Source organism: Mastomys coucha, unplaced genomic scaffold (assembly GCF_008632895.1).
Source record: "Mastomys coucha isolate ucsf_1 unplaced genomic scaffold, UCSF_Mcou_1 pScaffold14, whole genome shotgun sequence".
NCBI lineage: Eukaryota > Metazoa > Chordata > Mammalia > Rodentia > Muridae > Mastomys > Mastomys coucha.
The window spans coordinates 118,680,938-118,699,313 of record NW_022196896.1 but is presented as its reverse complement, the minus strand read 5'-3'; the positions used below and the strand labels follow the sequence as shown (position 1 = coordinate 118,699,313).

General features: G+C 53.7%; 2 protein-coding genes across 7 annotated transcripts in view; one reads left to right on the top strand and one right to left on the bottom strand.

Annotated features, from left to right (window-relative positions):
• The window catches only part of Kif1a (kinesin family member 1A), an 89,356-nt gene extending 75,720 nt beyond the window's left edge, over positions 1 to 13,636 (top strand). Inside the window, exons 38-49 of one of the 5 annotated variants that reach the window (XM_031368472.1) lie at positions 1,870 to 1,893; positions 2,985 to 3,099; positions 4,023 to 4,156; positions 5,235 to 5,296; positions 5,698 to 5,843; positions 6,238 to 6,438; positions 6,983 to 7,060; positions 7,463 to 7,587; positions 8,229 to 8,381; positions 8,807 to 8,999; positions 9,930 to 10,048; positions 10,503 to 13,636. In XM_031368472.1, the coding sequence (XP_031224332.1) occupies positions 1,870 to 1,893; positions 2,985 to 3,099; positions 4,023 to 4,156; positions 5,235 to 5,296; positions 5,698 to 5,843; positions 6,238 to 6,438; positions 6,983 to 7,060; positions 7,463 to 7,587; positions 8,229 to 8,381; positions 8,807 to 8,999; positions 9,930 to 10,048; positions 10,503 to 10,545 (1,393 nt within the window). In that variant the 3' untranslated portion in view covers positions 10,546 to 13,636. The remainder of the gene's footprint in view (positions 1 to 1,869; positions 1,894 to 2,984; positions 3,100 to 4,022; positions 4,157 to 5,234; positions 5,297 to 5,697; positions 5,844 to 6,237; positions 6,439 to 6,982; positions 7,061 to 7,462; positions 7,588 to 8,228; positions 8,382 to 8,806; positions 9,000 to 9,929; positions 10,049 to 10,502) is intronic. The other 4 variants (XM_031368474.1, XM_031368476.1, XM_031368475.1 and 1 more) reach the window with 4 other exon arrangements.
• A 3,262-nt stretch (positions 13,637 to 16,898) lies between these two features.
• The window catches only part of LOC116088791 (aquaporin-12), an 11,472-nt gene continuing 9,994 nt past the window's right edge, over positions 16,899 to 18,376 (bottom strand). For both annotated transcript variants that reach the window (XR_004118012.1, XM_031368470.1), the window contains exon 3: positions 16,899 to 17,186. Coding sequence is in view for 1 of the 2 variants with exons in the window: in XM_031368470.1 (XP_031224330.1) it covers positions 17,038 to 17,186 (149 nt within the window). In the remaining variant the exon portion in view is untranslated. The remainder of the gene's footprint in view (positions 17,187 to 18,376) is intronic.

The following is an 18,376-nucleotide window of genomic DNA, read 5'->3' as shown; positions in this document are numbered from 1 at the left end:
ACGGGCAGTGGAACAATAGCCAAGGCCATTTTGGGTCAGCTGAAATTCTGTGCTCAACAGGGAGACATCACTCAAGAGTTTCTATTGCAGCAGTCTGAGGTGAAGCTCAAGAATTCACATATTAACAAGTTCCTGTGTGGTATAGGGTTTAGCTGTTTGGACTGCCTTGTGACCAGCTGCTATGATCCACTGTGGGTTGGGAGAGGGGAGACTTGCATCTGGAGAAGGCCTCTTGCTGTACAAAGGCCTCCTGTCACAAGAAGCAGGAGGTGCATGTGTATACGCTGTCTCCTCTTCTTCTGAAGCCATTAGTTCAGTCATGAAGAACCCCTGTCAACCTTACTTAGTTCTACTGGGAGCCACATCCCTAGACACTCTCTTTTCCATCCTATGGATGCCTCACAGTGGGGCTTAAAGTTTGACCCAGGGATGCTGGGGTACCCATCTCCAAAGCTTGTAAGGAGTGAGAGGCTGTGTGGAGAAGGTACAGGCTTCCCCTGAGTATTTGATGCCCAGTGATCCAAAGTGGATCCGTACTCCATGTGGGGTGAGCTTCCACTGTGGCCTCCCCATTGTCTGTGACCTGGGCTCTCCTACCTAGGTCACCTTAACTTCTATAAGTTCTGCTTTTCTACCTTATGGTTGATGGTAATTCATCATGGGCCCCACATAAAGACCTTCACGTTTAGCAGGTCCCACAAAGGCAGAAGTTCCTCTGCTTCCCCTGTACTACCCTCAGCTTGCATACTCTTGGGCAGGGCAACTTCCCTCATCCAGAGGCTTAAGGGACACGAGGAAGCTCCAGACCCTCCATTCATTGAGGGATTACAGTCTGTGTCCCATGACCATGTAAGTCATGGCTGGTAGAGAGTAGAGGCTAGCCACAATGCCCATGTGGACAGCAGATGACCTCTAAGGCCAGTGACCAACCATCATTTGGAAGTGACTTTCAAGGAGCTTCATGGTTGTGTTGATCCTGTTTCGGTTGGCCACCTGATCCCTGGAAGATGGCACAACGTTTGAAAAGGTTCAGTCCTGCCACAGGAAGTGGTCCAGATGGAGCCATACCTACCTTGAGTAGGCACCCCTTGCTCAAGTCTTCAAAGATATTCCAGCATGCTGGGGTTTGCAGGGTCTTCCATGCACTCAAGAGCCAATTTTGTCTTCCCTCATTTGGGCCTGGACTAAGGCCACTTTAAGCCCAGCTGGCAGAAAACATTGAATTTCTAGTAGTACCCCAGGTGAGCTCTGAGACTACACTGGTCTGGTCAGACTCATTCCTCTGGGTTTTCCACTCAGGGCAGAGAGGCAAGGATAGGGCTGGGGCTCCGTCCTGATGGGGAGACTAAGATGGGAAGGCTGTACTCTTTCCAAGAGCACAGAGGGAGTTCTGTCTACACACACACACACACACACACACACACACACACTCATCATTCAAGAACTTCAGGCCACTTCAGTGTCTTTGAAGGCAAAGGATGATAGATATAGATGTGAAGTCCAAGCAAGATGTAACAGGGCTGGTTCTAACCTGACATCATTGCAATGGTGACAACTGGCAAAGTCCAAGATGTCCCATGCTAACCCCAGGTGCTCCTCGGTCATGTGTTAGCTCCTTGGTTCTGAAGGTAACCTTGTTGAAGTGGGGACAGTTTCTGCCTTGTGTACCACAAGGGAACAGTGCAGAGATATATAGCTGACCCTTGTGGTCATGGTTGGAAGCAGCTTCATGATTATATGGGGTATGCGTGGGGCCGGGATGGGGCTCCAGGGGGCCCCTCAGCAGCTGTGCTGGCCATGGAAGGACTGTTCTGTTCTGACGTCTCGCTCTCTTCTGTGTGTGTGCGTGTGTCCTGGCTGCGCCCTTAGCGTTTCCTTCGGAAATGACACTAGGTACAGGCACCATTCTCTCCTGCCCTCGCTTGCTCCACCCCCTTTAACTGTCCCTTCCCTTTCTCCTCCAGTGCTGCCTGCTCTTTGCCCTGTTCTGGTTGCCCGCTGTCTCCACTTGCCTTAGACCTCTCCTTAGTGATGTGTGTCTGACAGTGGCCCTGTCCAGCCTGCTTTGTACCATGTCCCTGACCCATTGACCCCATACCCTATTCCCTGGACAGTGTTGTACAGGAAGAAAGGCAGCACCGGCCAATCTCTCACATGGCCAGGCACCTCGGGGAGCCTGCTGGTGCCCTTGAGAGGCCTGGCCATGAGGTAGTGAGAGAGTGCTGCCACCTGACCTGTGAACTGTGTGTGTCTGTGAGGATGCTTGGAGGGAGTGGGACTGTGGAGTGGCCATGCTATGAACTGGGGAAAATTCCCTCCCTGGGGAACCCTGGATAGTTAAAGAAAATGAAACATACTGTCACACATTAGCCATCTTCCAGAGTTGGGGCCTACAGGGATTGTAGTACAGGGGTCCCCATGATAGATGCAAAGTCCAGGGCTCCTGATAGCCACCCTGAACTCTAATGGGTAAACCTGGGCCCTGCTGTCCCTGCTGGAGATAGGGACAGAGGAAAGATCCCGAGATTGCTATTCCCATGGAACCACTCTCGGGAGCCCATGAGATGCTGCCACTCACAGGCCGCTGTTTCCACTCCAAGCATCTTCCCCCAGGGTCTATCCCTGGCAGCGTGAGTCTTAATGGAAGGGGTGGGCTGAGGAGGGCTTGGCCAACTCAGGGAGATCCCTGACGATGCCTCCTTGCTCAGACTTTGAGTCTAGGGTAGCTCTCCTCCCTTCCTCTGCCTTCCTCCCAGTCCACACTGGAGCAGAGGAAGCTGGGGCTGCCAGGCAATGGATGGACCCTGCTTGGTCCCCGGTCTGAGTGAGAAGGGGTCCACCCCTCTTAGTGCCACCCAAGCTTCCCAACCCATGACTCCAGTAATCTCCCTGCAGTTCTCCTCTCTCCGTGTCTGTCTGCATGTTCCCATTCCCATTGAGAGCATCCCCACACGTTGTCTTTTACGTCATCTGCTTTCTTCCAGGACCTTCTACCAGTTTGAAGCAGCCTGGGACAGTTCCATGCATAACTCCCTCCTGCTGAATCGCGTGACCCCTTACCGGGAGAAGATCTACATGACGCTCTCTGCCTACATTGAGGCAAGATACCCACATCTACAACACCTCCTATAGCTTGAGGGGCTTGCAAAGCGACAGGGAGGTCCATGGACCCCACTCTCTTCTCAGAGAATGCTTCCAGTCCTTGAGTAGAACCCATATGCTTTTAAAGGCGCTGCTCAAAAGCAGCACATGACCTGTATCTTTAGCGTATAGATGTCAGCTTTGAGACTACAGGATGGCTGCATCAGCAGCAGACATGGCATCAATAGAAGCCCCATTGCAAAAAGAGAAGCCCTTCACTGCCCCTCCTACCCTCAGATCTGCAATCACCAGGCCTATGGCTAGCTGTGGGCTGTGGCCTTCTTCTGACGCACAGGAAAAGACTGGGATGGGCTTCTGTCTGGACACAGTAGCAAAGGAGGAGTCTGGAGAAGGTGGGAGCCAGGCCCTCTAAAGGGCACCACTTCTTAGAGCCAAATCACTCTAGATAACAATTGTGGGCTGCCTCAGGAGCAGTGATACAGCCTGGGAAATACTGGCAGGGCCCTGACCCCATATTCAGGGCATATCTGCTGTGAGGTGCCTACCCTGCAGACATGGGAGTTAGCAAGCATCCGGACAAAGGGATTCATATTCTTGTACTCAGGTGTGAGAATAACCAAGCTCTGTCTTGATCTGCCGGAAGATTGCAGGCTGTGCCCTTGGTTACATAGCCAGGGAGCAGAGTAGGTCTAGTGCCCTGTGGATCCTTGCCAGTCTCTGTCTTCAGCAATGGGGTGGGGAGAACAGAACCCTGACTCCCTCCCCTAGGAACCCACTCAGGGTCAGGAGCAGGCATTAGCAGCCTTCAATGGCTCTTGTATCCTAATGGAGATAGGGATGGATGGACATTGAACCTGGTTGAGCTGGGGCCCGGGCACTCTGGACCACTCTATGCTCATAACTTCTGTCATGTAATGCAGATGGAGAACTGCACCCAGCCAGCCGTCATCACCAAGGACTTCTGCATGGTTTTCTACTCCCGTGATGCCAAGCTACCCGCCTCACGCTCCATTCGCAACCTGTTTGGCAGTGGGAGCCTGCGGGCCACAGAAGGGTGAGCTCACTAGAGTGGGCAGAGAACGGGGCCTGTGCATCAAAGAGAGGGACTCACCAAGGGGATAGGAGAGGACTGCCTCTTCCCATCCTGGGCATATCAAGAACTATGTTGGACTCAAATGCAGCCTTGGGTGCACCCCACCCCCAGTGCCTGTCATTCCTGTGTAAAGAAGCCCTTGGCTCCATAGCACAGACTGATATGGTGAGGATCAACCTACTACCCAGGCCCCTGCCTTCAGTTGCCCCTGCTGGTCAGTGCAGGGCATATAGAGGACATTCATCATGTCAAGCAGACATGAGAGAACACACTCTTCTCCATGGGAAGTGGAAAGACCTGTAGACACCAAACTCCTCATGGGTGCCCTGCACCCCCACCCCAGGGATCTCTGCCCTTGGGACTGCTTACAACACACAAGAGAAGCAGGGTGGATGTGTAGGGGTGGGGTGGGTAGTGGAGGACTGTGGGCAGAGCTTCCAGTGGGATGTGAGTTAAGTGGCTTTGCCGGACACTGGATCCATCCTCCTCCGTTCTTGCCACTTCCTGTAGCTTCATCGATAGGGACTGGGCTTGAGAGCCACGGGAGAAGTGAGGCCCTCTGCAGCTCAGGGCAGGCCACTACTCTACCACACGGAGCCAGTGTTGGCCACACTGGGCCCAGCTGAAAGCAAGGCGCTTGGGGATCAGGATCCAGTGGCCCGCAAGGTCCATCTCTATGAGAAGAGGGCTGTGATGGGACCCTGGTGGGAGTGGTGTCCATAGGACTAGGAGAGGGGGGCTTCTCTGTGAGATGTGAGGCCTGCTGGGGACCGATGATGTCTGGTGCTGAGGAACTGGCAAATGTGTTCGTGCCTCTGGGTGCCCCTTGGGTCATTGTAGTTCACAAAGCTGAGGTCTGGCATAGGGACCACAGCTCAGGATGTGACATGGTAGAGTCAGAAACAGGTACAGTCTGCCTCAGGCCTCTGTTGAGATCCGTGCCCAGATTGAGTCAGTGTTGGTGAGCTGACCTTAGTCTGTCTGGCTGTCCCCATAGCTGTGCCTAGTAACGGTGTGTCCCCTTCCTCCGCTCCCTTAGCAACCGCGTGACTGGTGTGTATGAGCTCAGCCTTTGCCATGTGGCCGACGCAGGCAGCCCAGGTAGGAGATTTTCCTGATTACTGTCTGCTAGGGCATGAGTCGGGGCCCTGGGATGCCTGCCTGGCTTGCTTGGCCTCTTGCTCCTCTTGACTTGACATCTGTTAAGTTGGGAGCCTTACCTGCAAAGTTCAAGTACTTTCCCTCCGGTCTCCAGAGTGTCCTCAGATAGGAGGGCAGAGAGGAGGAGTCAAATTTGCTGGCTGCTGTGACCACCTATGTCATGTCATGGGAGAGGGACTACCAGCTTCTTATGTGTAAGGTCCACGTGGGCCTGTGGCCCCCGGGTGGACCAAGGCCCAGGGGAGCCAATCTTGAACCCAGAAAGGAACGAACTTTGGCACAATGCTGTGCTGACAGCATCGGTTATCTGTCAGAGTGCTAGAGTGTCAATCTCCACGCAGGCATGCAGCGCCGGCGCCGGCGGGTGCTGGACACATCCGTAGCCTATGTCCGGGGTGAGGAGAACCTGGCTGGCTGGAGGCCCCGGAGTGACAGCTTGATCCTAGATCACCAGTGGGAGCTGGAGAAACTGAGCCTCTTACAGGAGGTGAGTGTGGGAGCCCCTGGGGACCGAAAGGCCCTGGAGAGCAGGCTCCCTTCTGGATCACAGCTGGATATTGCACTTGTCTAAGTGGGCCCAGCCATGGAAACCACCCTCTGGAGCTGACACTGCTTGTCTAGCCACAGGATAGCAGGGTGCAGAGGCCTAGACCCCTGCTGCTCATTAAAGGACCCCTGAGCATAATAGGGATGCTGGCTATGAAGGAGAACGCACGACTTGTCTGGGATGTCTGAATCCTGCGAACAGCGTGTCCCTCAGGTCACCAGCCATAACCAGGCATGGCAGACCTTCTTACGCTTTACCAGAGGACCTTGCCGCCATGCACGGTAGCCAGCACCTGCCCGGCTGATACCCTCACTCACCTTGGTTGTCCTGGCAGGTGGAAAAGACCAGGCACTACCTGCTCCTACGGGAGAAGCTGGAGACCACCCAACGGCCTGGCCCTGAGGTGCTGTCCCCAGCTTCCAGTGAGGACTCTGAGTCCCGTAGCTCTTCAGGTGCCTCTTCCCCATTGTCAGTCGAGGGTCAGCCATCACCTCTGGAGACTCCCAATGAGAGGCAGAGGGAGCTGGCTGTCAAGGTAGGTTGGGCGGGCGGGCGGGTGGATGATGGGACCATGGCTTTGTCTTCATAGGCCCTGGTCATTTCAGGGTGCCCCAAAGGCCCAGCCTGGTCTGTGGCCAGCTCCAGCCAGAGTTGCTAGAATCTGGTGCATGGGGAGAAGTAGGGAACCAGTTAGTGCCTTGCCCCCCCCCGCCTCACCCCACTTTCCTCCCCCTCCCCCAAGCCTCAGCTCGAGGCCTTTTAGAGGCTCCTCTCCAGGTGTGGTTTGTCATCCTTTGACTCCCTGGACTGCTGAGGAGCTAGCTCACTGCCTCTGTTCAGAGTTAGCCCCTATTGTTGCTATACAGGCCACTAGGATGGCCTCGCCTCTTCAGGTGATGCTAATTCACAGCCTGCCTTCCCTAGGCGCACAGGGTAGGAGTTCCCTACTTTAGGTGGAGGTTCTACATCCTCAAGCTGCTGTTCTTCATCAACTCCCATCTGAGCGTGTCTGGGGCAGGGTGGATGGAGGCCCCATGCTGCCGCCAGGGCAGGGTTGACCATGTGTTCTCTGTCTGCAGTGTTTACGGCTCCTCATGCACACATTCAACAGGGAATACACCCACAGCCACGTCTGTATCAGCGCCAGCGAGAGCAAGGTAGGTGAGGCCCCCGGTTGGCAATAGTCAAGGGCAAAGCCCGGTGAGATACCTCATAGATGAATAGCCGGTTTCCCTAGGATTGGCCTCTGAGGGTGTAAGTGAGGGCTTGACCCAGCCTAGCCTAGACCACATGGTATCACCCAGGCCCTAAGTGTCTCCTCTTCTCTTCCCATCCCTGTAATGCTATCCATTTTCCTGGAACTCTCATCCTGCAGGCCCCTACCCGCTCCAGAGGCTCATGCCCTACCCCGTATAGCATCTGACAGGGGAATCCACCTGGGTCAGGGCAGTCTGAACCCTGGTAGGAATAGTCATGGCTATGTAGGAGTGTGTGAGAGACGTCCCAATCCTCCTGGAGGCCCAGAGAGCCACCTGAGAAAGACTTTCTGTCTCCTGTAGCTCTCTGAGATGTCTGTTACCCTCATGCGGGACCCGTCCATGTCCCCTCTGGGTGCGGCTACACTCACCCCCTCTTCCACCTGCCCCTCTCTGATCGAAGGACGCTACGGTGCCACTGACGTGAGGTGAGTGAGCTCTGTCCACCTGGGGGAGCTTCTAGCACCTTAATGCCAATTGATGATCGCTTCTGGGACTCAGGAATGGAGAAGGTGGGTTCAGGGGGCTGCGGGCCCTGTGTGGGACTTAGAAAAAGGTGAGGCTTGGCAGCAGAACGTGTTGGCCTCCTTGGGGTCCCCCTGTCCAGCTAGCTCATGCAGCCGCACCATGTGTGCCCGTTTTTTCCCAGCCAGCACAAATTAAAGACGTATTAGTGAATAGCCCCAGAAAGACAAGATCAGAAACACTCCCTTTTTTAGACAAGGCTCCTAAAATACTCAGTGAGCCACCACTGGTACTTTTAGAGAATAAGGGAAGGGGTGTGGGCTTTAATACAGGGCAGAGGCTGGAGTCTGTCCTGGACGTGGGAGTGGCATCTCCCCAGCAATGCAAAGCCAGCCCTGGCTATGCCACAAGCCGCTGGGGAGATTTCTCCTTCACTCCAGCAGCCCTGGAGGGAGATGGACTCTGTGAGACCCAGGAACTCCTCCTGTGGACATAGCTAGACAGTCCCTGAGCTTTCCCCCAGCAGCTGTGAGGAGGGCATTACCAGGGAACACCAGTCCCTTGAAGAACCCTGGCAGAAGGCACAGTCACCTTCTATTTCCAGGACCCCTCAGCCCTGCTCCCGGCCTGCCAGCCCAGAGCCTGAGCTCTTGCCAGAACTTGACTCTAAGAAGACTCCCTCCCCTGTTCGGGCAACAGAGACAGAGAAGGAGCCCCAGCGACTGCTGGTCCCTGATATCCAAGAGATCCGAGTCAGGTACCAAGGTCTTTACTGGAATCAGAACCATTCTAGCAATAGGCAACCAGCCCTGGCCTGTGTGCAGGGCAGAGCTTGGTGTGTCAGTGGACCCCTCACCTCTATACAATGCAGGTGGGCTCCCCTCACCTCTGTACAAGGCAGGCGGGCTCCTGTGGCCCTCGGGGTAACAATTGGAGCGTGGAGGGCAGGTGAGTGGGGCAGAGATGGGGACCTAGCGAATGCTGGACTCTGGGACTTTAGCTTTTTTCCTCCCTAATTTCCCGACTGAAAATTGGGGATTTGTCCCAGATATGAGATGGTGGTTCTGTTCTTGGACATCCGATCTGTCAGCCACCTAGTGCAGGGTAGCAGAGTGTGAGCCCTGGTGTGTTGGCTCTGCTACCCCAACTTCCTGAGCCAACAGCGGTGTCCCCGCCTCACAGCCCCATCGTCTCCAAGAAGGGGTACCTGCACTTCCTGGAGCCGCACACTGCTGGCTGGGCCAAGCGCTTCGTGGTGGTGAGGCGTCCCTACGCCTACATGTACAACAGCGACAAGGACACAGTGGAGAGATTTGTGCTCAACCTCTCCACCGCACAGGTGGAGTACAGCGAGGACCAGCAGGCCATGCTCAAGGTGCGGCCAGGGCCCCGCTTGGATGCACTCCAGGGGAGGTGTCCCCTGTTCCCTTTAGGCTACAGCTCCCCCTGACCAGTCCCAGCCTCAGCAGGGCTCTTAGTAACAGCTTTTGGTGATGGCAAGTATTGCTGTTCGTCCACTCCATTGATCACAGCTAGGTCCCATCCTGAGGTTGGCAGAACCTCACAGCCCCTCCAAGCTGTCTGGCCCAAGGCACCGACTCATGGTCCTCTGCAAGCAAACAGAGCCTTAGAAGTGTGGGAGCCAACTCCTTGCAGCTGGTTGAAGGGAAGGTTCTCCAGGCCATGTGGAAGGAGGCTACAGTACCCACTGGGTTTTATTCCCTGTGTAGAGAAAGAGCTATGTGAACCTAATTGCTATGCACACCCATCCATTACAGAGGGCATAGATGAAAAGGACACTTTGAGCTGGAGAGATGGCACCATGGTTAAGAGCACCGACTGCTCTAACAGAGGTCCTGAGTTCAATTCCCAGCAACCACATGGTGGCTCACAACCATCTGTAACAGCCACAATGTACTCATATAAATAATAATTAAAGAAAACAAACAAACAAACAAAAAGGAGAAAAGGGCACTTCATCCAGGTTCCCAGGCAGGGATGTGGTCCCCAGAGGTCAGACTCATTTCCAGGGGTTACAGAGCAGCACGGACATAGGACGGAAATAAGTTTCCTCAACTCAGAGGCTTCCAGAATGGAGCTGCCATCCTTGCGTGGTCAGGAAGGGGGCTGTGTTTTACAGAGACGCTTACCCCCCCACCCCCTACCCCTGGGCGGTTCTGGGCTGTGGTGGGTTAGACTTCTCTCCCACCTACCACTCTTGCTGCTTTCCTCAAGGGTTTTATTCTTGGTGGTGGCAATGGCCATGTTGCCACGGCACCTTCTCACCAGCTTCTCTCCTCTACAGACACCCAACACATTTGCTGTGTGCACAGAGCACCGAGGCATCCTGCTGCAGGCCAACAGTGACAAGGACATGCACGACTGGCTGTATGCCTTCAACCCGCTCCTGGCTGGGACCATCCGGTATGGGCTGGGCAGGGAGATGGGCAAAAAAAGGAAGCGCCACGTGGAGACCTAGCCGATCTCCACTCCGCCAGGGTCCTGGAGCTCACAGGGTTCCATGTTCTTGGGACTGGGATATTCTTGGGCATGCTGGTTCCTGTTTGTGTGTCATTGCTGCTCATGCAATAAGTCAGCTGAATGCAGGCTCTAATGGATAAACCCAGGCTCCTGTGAATGGGTCCCACCCCTTCCATGTCACAGACTTGATGAAGGGCTATGGGGGAGCTAAGGTCCCCCCCAAAAAAAAGCACTGACATATTCTATATCAAGTCTCTATGAGCCTAAGGGGATCAAGGAGGATTCGGGGCTATGATGTGTGGTCTGGAGGTCTGCTGAGCAGCCTCTGGCTGCTGGAGGACTTGGGTGGGGGTCAACTCCTGGCTCTGACTACAGCTTCTCCCCTCCACCCCTGCAGGTCTAAGCTCTCCCGAAGGAGATCTGCACAGATGCGGGTCTGAGCCGAAAGCCTTCCAGACTTCCAGTGGCCCAGACCACTCCCCTGTCCTTACCATCTGTTCTGTCATCTATCACTCAGCCCTTCCCCACCCCCCCAGGGGACACCTGTGCTGGGCCCAGCAACCCCACCTCTGGCGGAAGGCCTATACCACATGATGAATTGTGCTCCCCGGAGAGGTCGTACGTGTTGTAGTTTCTTCCAAAATTGCTCTGGTGGGAAGTTTGGAATGCCAGGAAGGTCAGAGGGCCCGAGACCCAGGGTATTGCCGCTGTTCTAATATTTTTTTAAGCATAGACAGACTTATAATTAATATACATTAGTTAGTGGCGTTGAAGCAGTCCTCTGAGACATTAACTATAAGACTGTGTTCTGTTTATAAGTATTTATTTCTAATGCCTCCAGGGAGGGCTGGAAGGTTCATGTGGAGTTACCTTTCCCCCTCCCACCTGCCTTCAGCCTGGTCCTGTTGGTTCCTACCTGTATCTCCAGCCTCCTAGGGGCAGAGGGAGGGAGGGATGTGGGCAAGCCATGGCTCCTCACAGCCTGGTACAGGACAGCTCTATCCTGACCAGTTTCGTCTGAGATGCACCTTGCACGGTATGTGTGTGAGAGGTTCTGCAAGTCCCGAGACTTAGGCCATTCAGATGGCGTTGTGCGCTTCTTCAGAGGAACAGTTCCCCCAATGGAGCAGTAAGGGTGGTGTGGGAGGATCAAGTGAAGTGTATGGTCAACCCTCACTAGGCAGACTGGCTCCAGCTGAGCTGTGTCCAGGCTGTTGGGTAGGTGACTGTGTTTACACACAGCTATGGGTGACAGAGGCCATGGATGTTCAGAGTGGGGCCTCTGACTGTAGCCTTGGGTGTCGATGAGCAGAGGAATGGATATGTAACTCTAGGAAGGTTCTGTGACCAGCGATCCCTTACCGTCTGCCCAGGAATGGCACCTCCTATACATCTCAGCAAGAGAACTCAATGAGTGATGTATGCCCATCAGGCACGTGAGGGTGACCTCGTAGTGGTCTTGGTAAAGGGACTCTTCTGCACCTTCTGTACCTGGGGAATGTTCATACCACAGGTCCACTTGGAAAGCCAGAAACCAAACCTCAAGGCCCCAAGGTCCATCATGAGCAGTTAACACTCAGTATCCAGCTATTCCAGGGCTCTCCCTCCACCTTGGCCTGCCCCTCCCCCCTCTAGATCAGCTGACGGGGTCTAAGCTCCCCATCAGCTTGGGCTGTCTCCACATGGCACTGACGTGACCTGGATACTCTTAAAACCAGTGTTCACAACATCTCTACTGTCTGGAAGGTCATAGAAGGTTCTGGCTTCAAGGTTCCTTGACATAGTTATCAAGAGTCTCCGCCCTTTGTCCGGGCATCAAGATTCAGGTTAGTGGCAGGGCTCATGTTGGAAGTAGTGTGTGCACCTGCCAGCCAGTGTGAGCCCAGTGGAAACTGAGAATTCACCCATCACTGGGGTCAGGTGCCATATGGGTGGCCACCCTCATGCCCGGCCACCCTCATTCCCCAGGACTTGAGGTAAATAGCCATTAGCAGCGAGTGTCAGGAAACCCTCTCCATGAAGTATAGAATAAGACTTATTTCCAAGAATCCAAGTCAAGGTGCCCATCCCAGAGCAAAATGAAACCCTAACTAGAAACCAGGTGACCTGAGCTGTCCGCGGTGGACCATGGAGGCCAGAGGCTGAGATACAAAGCGGAGAGAGGACAACTGTGTTCAGCTCACTCTGGCGCTCACGACCTAGTCAAAGGAGGGAAGGAGCCAGCTGCTTCGATTTCTTGGTTCCCAAGGGCCACAGAGCCACACAGCCCCCAACAGGGAGAGAGGCAGTCAGGCCTGCCACGCTCGCTCAGGTCAGCCAACCTGAAGCTGAGGCCTTGCAAGAGTCTGGCTCCACCCAGCAGGTGGGTGTCTGAGGCCAGCCAACCTACAGAGCACCTGTGCCTGGGTCGGGTTGTAGAAAGGTTGGGAGCTCTAGTGCCCGCCCCACCCCCATTCAGGGGCCATTCCATACTGGCCCAAAACGCTATCCTGGCATTGTCAAGGAACCAAGACGGGCTCTCAGCTTTTGTGGGAGGTCCTGAGTCAGAACCTAGGAACCAGAGCTGATGGACCAAGAAATCCGTCCACAGCTCAGGAAACCTGATTTCTTTATGCATCACCACCCCCCCCAACCCGCCCAAAATTACCTGTATTGTGTCAGCTGAAGATCATTTGTGACATGGAGGGATGACTTGGGGACTAGGGATAGCCCTCATGTCATCAGGAAGAAGTAAGACTTCCTAGCCGAGGCCTCTGTGTCCTGCCTGGTGCAGAGTGAGATGGGTCCGGAGAACCACCTCCATTTGGTTTTGAGACTTGATGTTACCCAAGCTATGACCTCAAACTTAGTTTGGGATAATAATCATCTTTCCTGGAGAGGGGGCACTGTTTCTGCATCCTGGGGGAGCGCTGTGTTGGGTTCCTGTGAGACCCGCTTATGCCTGGATAACTAATACTTCTAAAACCTCCTGCTCCAAGCAGTCATGCCAACACCTTATTCAACATACACACGCACACACACACAAACACACACACACACACACACACACACACACACACACGCACACCTGTACTCAATGACCTTCCTCCTCTATCCTGGTCCCTGGAGACCCCTAGCTATCTTGGGATTACTGAATATGGCTGATGTTACAGATGTACTACAAGACTTAAGATGTTGGTTCTCTGCTCCACCCAGCATGGGGACCGCAAAAGACACATTCCTTTACCCCTGGGACTGGACCTGTGCAGTCCCCCAGGCCGGACCGATATGGCTGACCCGAGTCTCTCCTTGAGCCTGGACCTCCTGTGGTTTGTCTATACCGAGGGGCCCCTGCAACTCAGAGGCTGTTTCCCTGACTGTACATATGTGGTTGCCGTGGGCTCCCCCTGGCCCCTGTGTCATAACCACCTGACGTAATGACTACTATCCTGCTGTTTACACCTGAGTGTTAGCTGTAGGCTCCTGTACTGTTTGTGTGCACTTAGGGCTCTGTCCAATTAAGAAATAAATGTGGCTCTCATGCAACACACATCCATTATGTCTCTGTCTGTTGGTGGCAGCCAACAATTGCTCACAGGGGCCTGTATCCAACCAGGGATGGTACTGGCTCCCTGGTGGGGACGGAGGGAGGGGGTGGCGTCTTAGTGGTCCGAGAGGCAGATAGTGACAGAGCTTTGAGAGGTGCCCGATGGTGCTCGCTCCAAGGCTACCTGCTTCCCTCAGTACCAATCGAACCTATTCCAGGTATCCTAACCTGTATGGACCTCGCTCTAAGCATGCTGCTACCCACTCCTTCCCCCAGCAGCCTTTTGGGGTGTGGTCCCTCAGAATCTCTGGCCCACAGGGTGTGTGCAGGCCTCGGGGTCTCAGAACTTCCTAAGGTACTAATATGAACCCCTCCTGGGGCCCTGGTGGTTCATGGGTGTGTAATGAATCTCGGGTTTCACGAAAATGAATACACAACCCAAAGTATACCAACAAGTCAAGAGCCCGGGGGTCATGGCTTTTCCTCACATTCAGAGGTAATTGGCTAATACAGAGCGGCACAGTTTCTGGGCAGAAATAAAACTTGAGCGTACGCTTTGGTTTCAAGAAGTGCTGATCCTGTAGGAATTTGGGTTTCTGCCTGCCAAGTGGCTTCTTTATATTTTTTTTTTAAGTGGAGTTTTGTCTTATTTAACCCTTTGAGAAGACAGTCCATTTTGCTTCTATTTGTCGTGGAGGATGGGATCTGTGTGGGCTACAAGTGATAGCTGGTTACCTCCAGAAGACACCACTTTTTTTTGCCTGGGGCCCTGAGGGAGCAGAGATGTGCTCTGGAGTCTCCTGTGGTGACACCCTCTGGCTATAGATGGTACTGCTTCAGTCTTCTTGCTGCTGCGGGTGTGTTGGGTTTCAGACCTGGTAGGCTCAAGGAGTGTGGTTGGTAGAGACCCAGAAGGATCAGAGGGCAGGGCCTACCCTTGCTTCCACTTCTAAACTGTGGGTTGGTCACTGTGTTATCTTCTAACTCTGAGTTCATTTGGCTTGGCCAGCCTGTGAGTGTCCCAAAGTGATGAGGGTCTTGCTGGATCCCTCCCAGGTGCTCCAGAGCTGGGGTCCAAGTTTCCAGAGATGCAACATGGCCCTGGGACACTCAGGGTTGGGAAAGCTACAAGGTGACTTAGTCACTCCACACTGAGCAAGGCTAGCTTTGAGGTCACCAGGCATCAAGATTAAGGGGATGTTTTCATAGATTAGTGCTGGCAAGGGTCTGGAGTCATCTCAGGGCAAGAGCATATTCGTGGAAAACCACAAAAACAAACAAACAAAAAATCAAAACACCAAACAGTAGGGACGCTATGTCCCTCCTGGTCCATCAGTTGTCGAAAACTCCATCTCAGCACCTAGACGGGAGAGGCCCTACAGACAGCTCCCACTGGGATAGAGGACCACACAGGCTGAGTGCCTGACAGCCCAGCACAGTCATGTCCCCAGCTCAGATAACAGCATCCTAACTTCACAATTCTGTGGGAGGCTGCAGGGTTGGACAGTCCTCAAAGACAGCCAGGTGGAGGCTAGAGAGACTGTTCAGTGGTTAAGAGCACTGAGTGCTCTTCCAGAGGTCCTGAGTTCAATTCCCAGCAACCACAGGGTGGCTCACAACCATCTGTAATGGGATCTGATGCCCTCTTCTGGTGGGTCTGAAGGGAGCAACCATGTACTCATGTACATAAAATAAACTTAAAAAAAAAAAAGATAGCCAGGTGTATTGCCCGTGGTCACACCGCTCCCCCCAGATTCCCCAAGGCTGCCTCTCTTCCCTGCACCCCTATAGTGCAAATCAGTGTTTCTCTGCCTTTTCCGAACTGATCTTCAAAAGAGGGAAGGGAGGAAAGGAAACCAACAAGTGCGGGGAAGTTTTATTTTGTTTTGTTTTGTTTTTGCTAGAAATAGATTTATTTTCCACCAAAAAAATGCATTTTATTTTTGTCGACAAGTCTTAGTCTATAGCATTTTAGAGATTTCTCAACATGTCGCTTCAAAGACATACCATAGTGAAAACCATCAATTTTCAACAGTATTGGAAACAGCAGTGAGGTGAACATCCATGCACCCTACTAATAATTGTGTGTGGATATCACCCATGTGTGTGTGTGTGTGTATGTGTGTGTGTGTGTACATGTGTACAAGCATGTGCATACGGCACTCACACGGCTTCTAGAATGGTTCCAAGCTATCCCGTTACCACCACAGCCCAGATACGCTCATACACCCTCCCTCTACGCTACCCTGTACAGCCACCCTACACATCAATATGTTATCTCCTCGCTCTGCACATCTGACCCAGGTTCTGCTGCATCATGTCAAAGGATTGTGACCCTGACACTTCGATCACAGCAGGATTCTTGTCCTAGCCATCCACGCAGGCCATGAGGACACCGGACTGCCGGCCTCCCTGGGTCCAGTGTGGCTATGAGGAGCTGTCTTGCTCTCTGGATGCCCGCTCTGCTTCTGATGCAGCAATTATGTTACCACACCTGCCCCCCAGCCCTGATGCATCTACAGAGCCCTGCAGGATGCTAGTAGGCAACAACCCGTATCCCCATCCATTGTAGGCAAACTGCCCCATGTGGGAGCACCACTTCAGTGCTCCCAAAGCCAAAGGCCATACAGAGCTGGCTCTCCAGCCCCATCCAGCGGCCACCACCCGTTCCCAGGTTAGTCATGCCAACCCTGGAGAGGAAGGGGGAAAAGGCTAGGGGTTTCAGATAGGCAGCTCTGCTGGGGATGGCCAGGCAGAGAGGTCTTTAGAGAAGGTGAAGGGACAAGCATGGAAGGCCCTGGAAGGATCTTCCTTCTTCTCAGTGTGACCTCACCAGTATCTAGGAAACCCAGAGTGTCCTCTTGCTTTGTCCTCTAGTCTATCCCACCACAGAGGCAACTGGCCCAGGGACTCCTGGGATAAGGTTTGACCTAGCTTTAGGGGATAACAAGCCATTGTCTTAAGGGAAGGAGACTTAATAGACAGCAGTGCCTGGTACCGTGTGCCCAGCTCACATCTCTGAAACATTCCCTGACGCCTCCACTGCAAGTTCCATTGCTATCCTTAGGCCCCTCCTGACTGTAGGCTCCCAGACATGTACCAGGTATCCAGGCCCAGCTTATCACACCCTGGGCTTTTTGCCAGTCTTTGTGGCCTTGCTTTTTATTGTCACTCTGTAAACATGAGTTAGGAAAGACTGAGCAGTAGGGGGAAAGAACTTACCCACACCTGTCCTTCCGGAAGCCCCCTTCAGGCAAGGGAGACGGGTGGGTCTTAACAGTGGTTTATTGGCAATGATTTCGTGGAGGGGAAACCAGATGTCTCGGGAGGTGACTGGAGCTCCGGTGAGCAGGGCAGCCCATTCTAACTGCTGCCCTGGTACCCACAGGCCACAGCCCTTTGCCCACTACTCCCCTTTGTGCATCTTGGTATCCACGGAACCTGAGGCCAGCTTCCCCCTGGGAGTTCGGTATTTGCTTTTCTGTCGGTAGAACAGATTTCTCTGGAAAAGGCGGGGAAGGTGGCCCTGATGGAGGAGGACAGCCAGGATCATCCCTGCAAAAGATGGGGTCAGGTCGTACAGCAGCCTGAGCAGAAGCTGTTGCCCAGGCCCTCCCTGCAGGCTCCCACTTGAGCTCTGGTCTGGCTCTTTCTGGCCACACCCCTTCCCTGGTCCTCAGTGTTGGGAACAAGCTGCCTGGAGCCCAGGGAGCATCCACGGGAGGTTAGTATGTTTCTAGGTTATGTTCTGGGGATCCAGGACTCAGGATGCCCCACAGAAATGTCCCACGTCATTTTCCAGTTCTATACTACAGTCTCTCAGGTTGCCCCAGCGGGTGGCACTGTGGGCGGGGCCGCTTTCAGTGACTGGAGGTTGGGGTGTGTGTACTGGATAACTAGAGGAGGGAACCTCAATTTGAAAAATATCTTCATAGAATCTGGCTATAGAGCATTTTCTCAATTACTGATTAATAGGGGAGGGCCCAGCCCATTGTAAATGGTGTCATCCCTGGGCTGGTGGTCCTGGGTTCTATAAGAAAGCAGGCTGAGCTAGCCACAAAGAGCAAGCCAGTAAGCAGCATCCCTCTGCCTCAGCTCCTGCCTCCAGGTTCCTGCCTGGTATGAGTTCCTGTCCTGACTTCCTTTGATATGGGAGTGTGAGTCAAGTAACCCTCTCCTCCCAAGTTGCTTTGGTCATGGTGTTTCATCACAGGAATGGAAACCCTGACTAAGATGGGAAGAAGATCAGGGTTAGACCTGGGTTGGGAAGGACTGAGGAGAGAGGAGCTGGCTCAATCTCCAGTTTTTTCTCTGATATTCTAAGTCCCCATCTGGCCTCCAGGTCCTCAGAGGGATAAGGTAGCCAGGGAAGGAGAGATCTGACTTTTTCTGTTTACGGTTTAAGCACGTGCTGTGGGGTTCCTTACATGGAGCCCCCTTAGTCCTACCCATGTGACCTGCTTCAGTTCCCAGCAGCCACTTTGCTCCAGAGAAAGGCTCCTGTGGCCGTGGCCTGACTTGCCCCTACTCCACTGCGGGCCTTGGCCACTCCCTGAAGCAGATGTGGTGGTATTCTGGGTCCCAAGGCAGAGAGGGCACCTGCTCAGGAGCTCCCAAGCAGCAGGACCAGCACACAGTAGCTTGCAGTTCTTCCCCAGCAGAGGGCGCTGCCTCACAACAGCCTTGTTCTTAAAAGTATTCATTCCCTTTCTCTGTCTCTGTCTCTGTCTCTGTCTCTGTCTCTC